Raw genomic sequence first — 1,167 nt, 5'->3', positions numbered from 1 at the left:
GGTAGCGGGGACTTCTCAACTGCGTTGATGTCCTACAGCCGTGACCGGTGTGATATTCTGCTCCCACCGAGTTCAAACCGTCACAGGAAGACATTGAGGTGCGTAACATGCTGGCTTCTCTGTATCTCATGACCTCTGAACTATGCAGGTCTGCCACACCCACGACGAACCCCCTCCCCTCCTCACGCCTCAGATAGTCATCCATCTCCTCCCCTCCTTTCATTCCCTCGATCTCTCCTCTCCCTTACCTCCTTTTCTCCTCTCACTCCCGGGTCCCCCCTTTTTTCTAAGTCTGTCTTCTTCTCTTCTCCCATTTCCTCAGCCGCCCTCCCCCACTCCCCTCTCCTCGTCTGCTCTTTATCCCTCCTCTCTTCTTACCCGTCTGCTCCTTCTCTCATTCAACCCTTTTCCCTTCTGTCGCTCACCCCCTCTATCCTCCCTCCCACACCATCTCCCTTTTCTCTCCCTCATCTTTTATTTTTCTCTCCCTCACTTCTCCTTTCTTCTCTCCCTCACCCCCTCTTCCTTCTCTCCCTCATCACTTTTTTTCTTTTCTTCCTCACCCCTCTCCTCCTTGTCTCCCTCATACCTCCATCTTCTGTCTCTTACACCCTCCTCTGTCACTTTAATCACCCTCTCCATCCCCTCTTCCTTTATATCCCCCTGCTCTTTCTTCTCTCAATCACACCCACCTCCTTCATCCTCCCCTTCCCCCCTCCTCGTGTCTCTCCCCCATGCAGATCGCCCACACCATCACATATCTACAGAGCTCTAGAACAAAGAGCGACACTTCAGACGGCAAACACATCAATGGTGGAGGTAAAGATATTGTGGAAAAACATACCTCGTTACTTGTGGCACTGTCAGAGGGGATATCTGGGTCGTGAGGAACTGAGATTTGGGGGTAGGGGATGGGGCTGGAAAGCGGAGGGGGGTATTAGATAGATAGATAGATAGATAGATACGAGATAGATAGATAGATAGATAGATAGATAGATAGATAGATAGATAGAGAAACAGAGGAAAGAGACCCCTTGATAAATTAACGGACGTATGCGTTTGTGTGTGTTTGTCCATGTGTGTGTTTGTATGTGTGTGTTTGTGTGTATGTTTGCGTATGTGTGGGTGGGTGTATGTGCTTGTGTATTACACACACACACACACACA

General features: G+C 49.6%; 1 protein-coding gene across 1 annotated transcript in view; it reads left to right on the top strand.

Annotated features, from left to right (window-relative positions):
* Positions 1 to 734: 734 nt before the first annotated feature.
* The window catches only part of LOC106012487 (B-cell lymphoma 6 protein homolog), a 47,738-nt gene continuing 47,305 nt past the window's right edge, over positions 735 to 1,167 (top strand). The window contains exon 1 of the mRNA XM_013085571.1: positions 735 to 819. Coding sequence (XP_012941025.1) covers positions 735 to 819 — 85 coding nt within the window. The remainder of the gene's footprint in view (positions 820 to 1,167) is intronic.

Source organism: Aplysia californica, unplaced genomic scaffold (assembly GCF_000002075.1).
Source record: "Aplysia californica isolate F4 #8 unplaced genomic scaffold, AplCal3.0 scaffold00388, whole genome shotgun sequence".
NCBI classification, from domain to species: Eukaryota; Metazoa; Mollusca; class Gastropoda; order Aplysiida; family Aplysiidae; genus Aplysia; species Aplysia californica.
The sequence above is the reverse complement of the archived record's forward strand: the minus strand, read 5'-3'. Positions and strand labels throughout refer to the sequence as shown.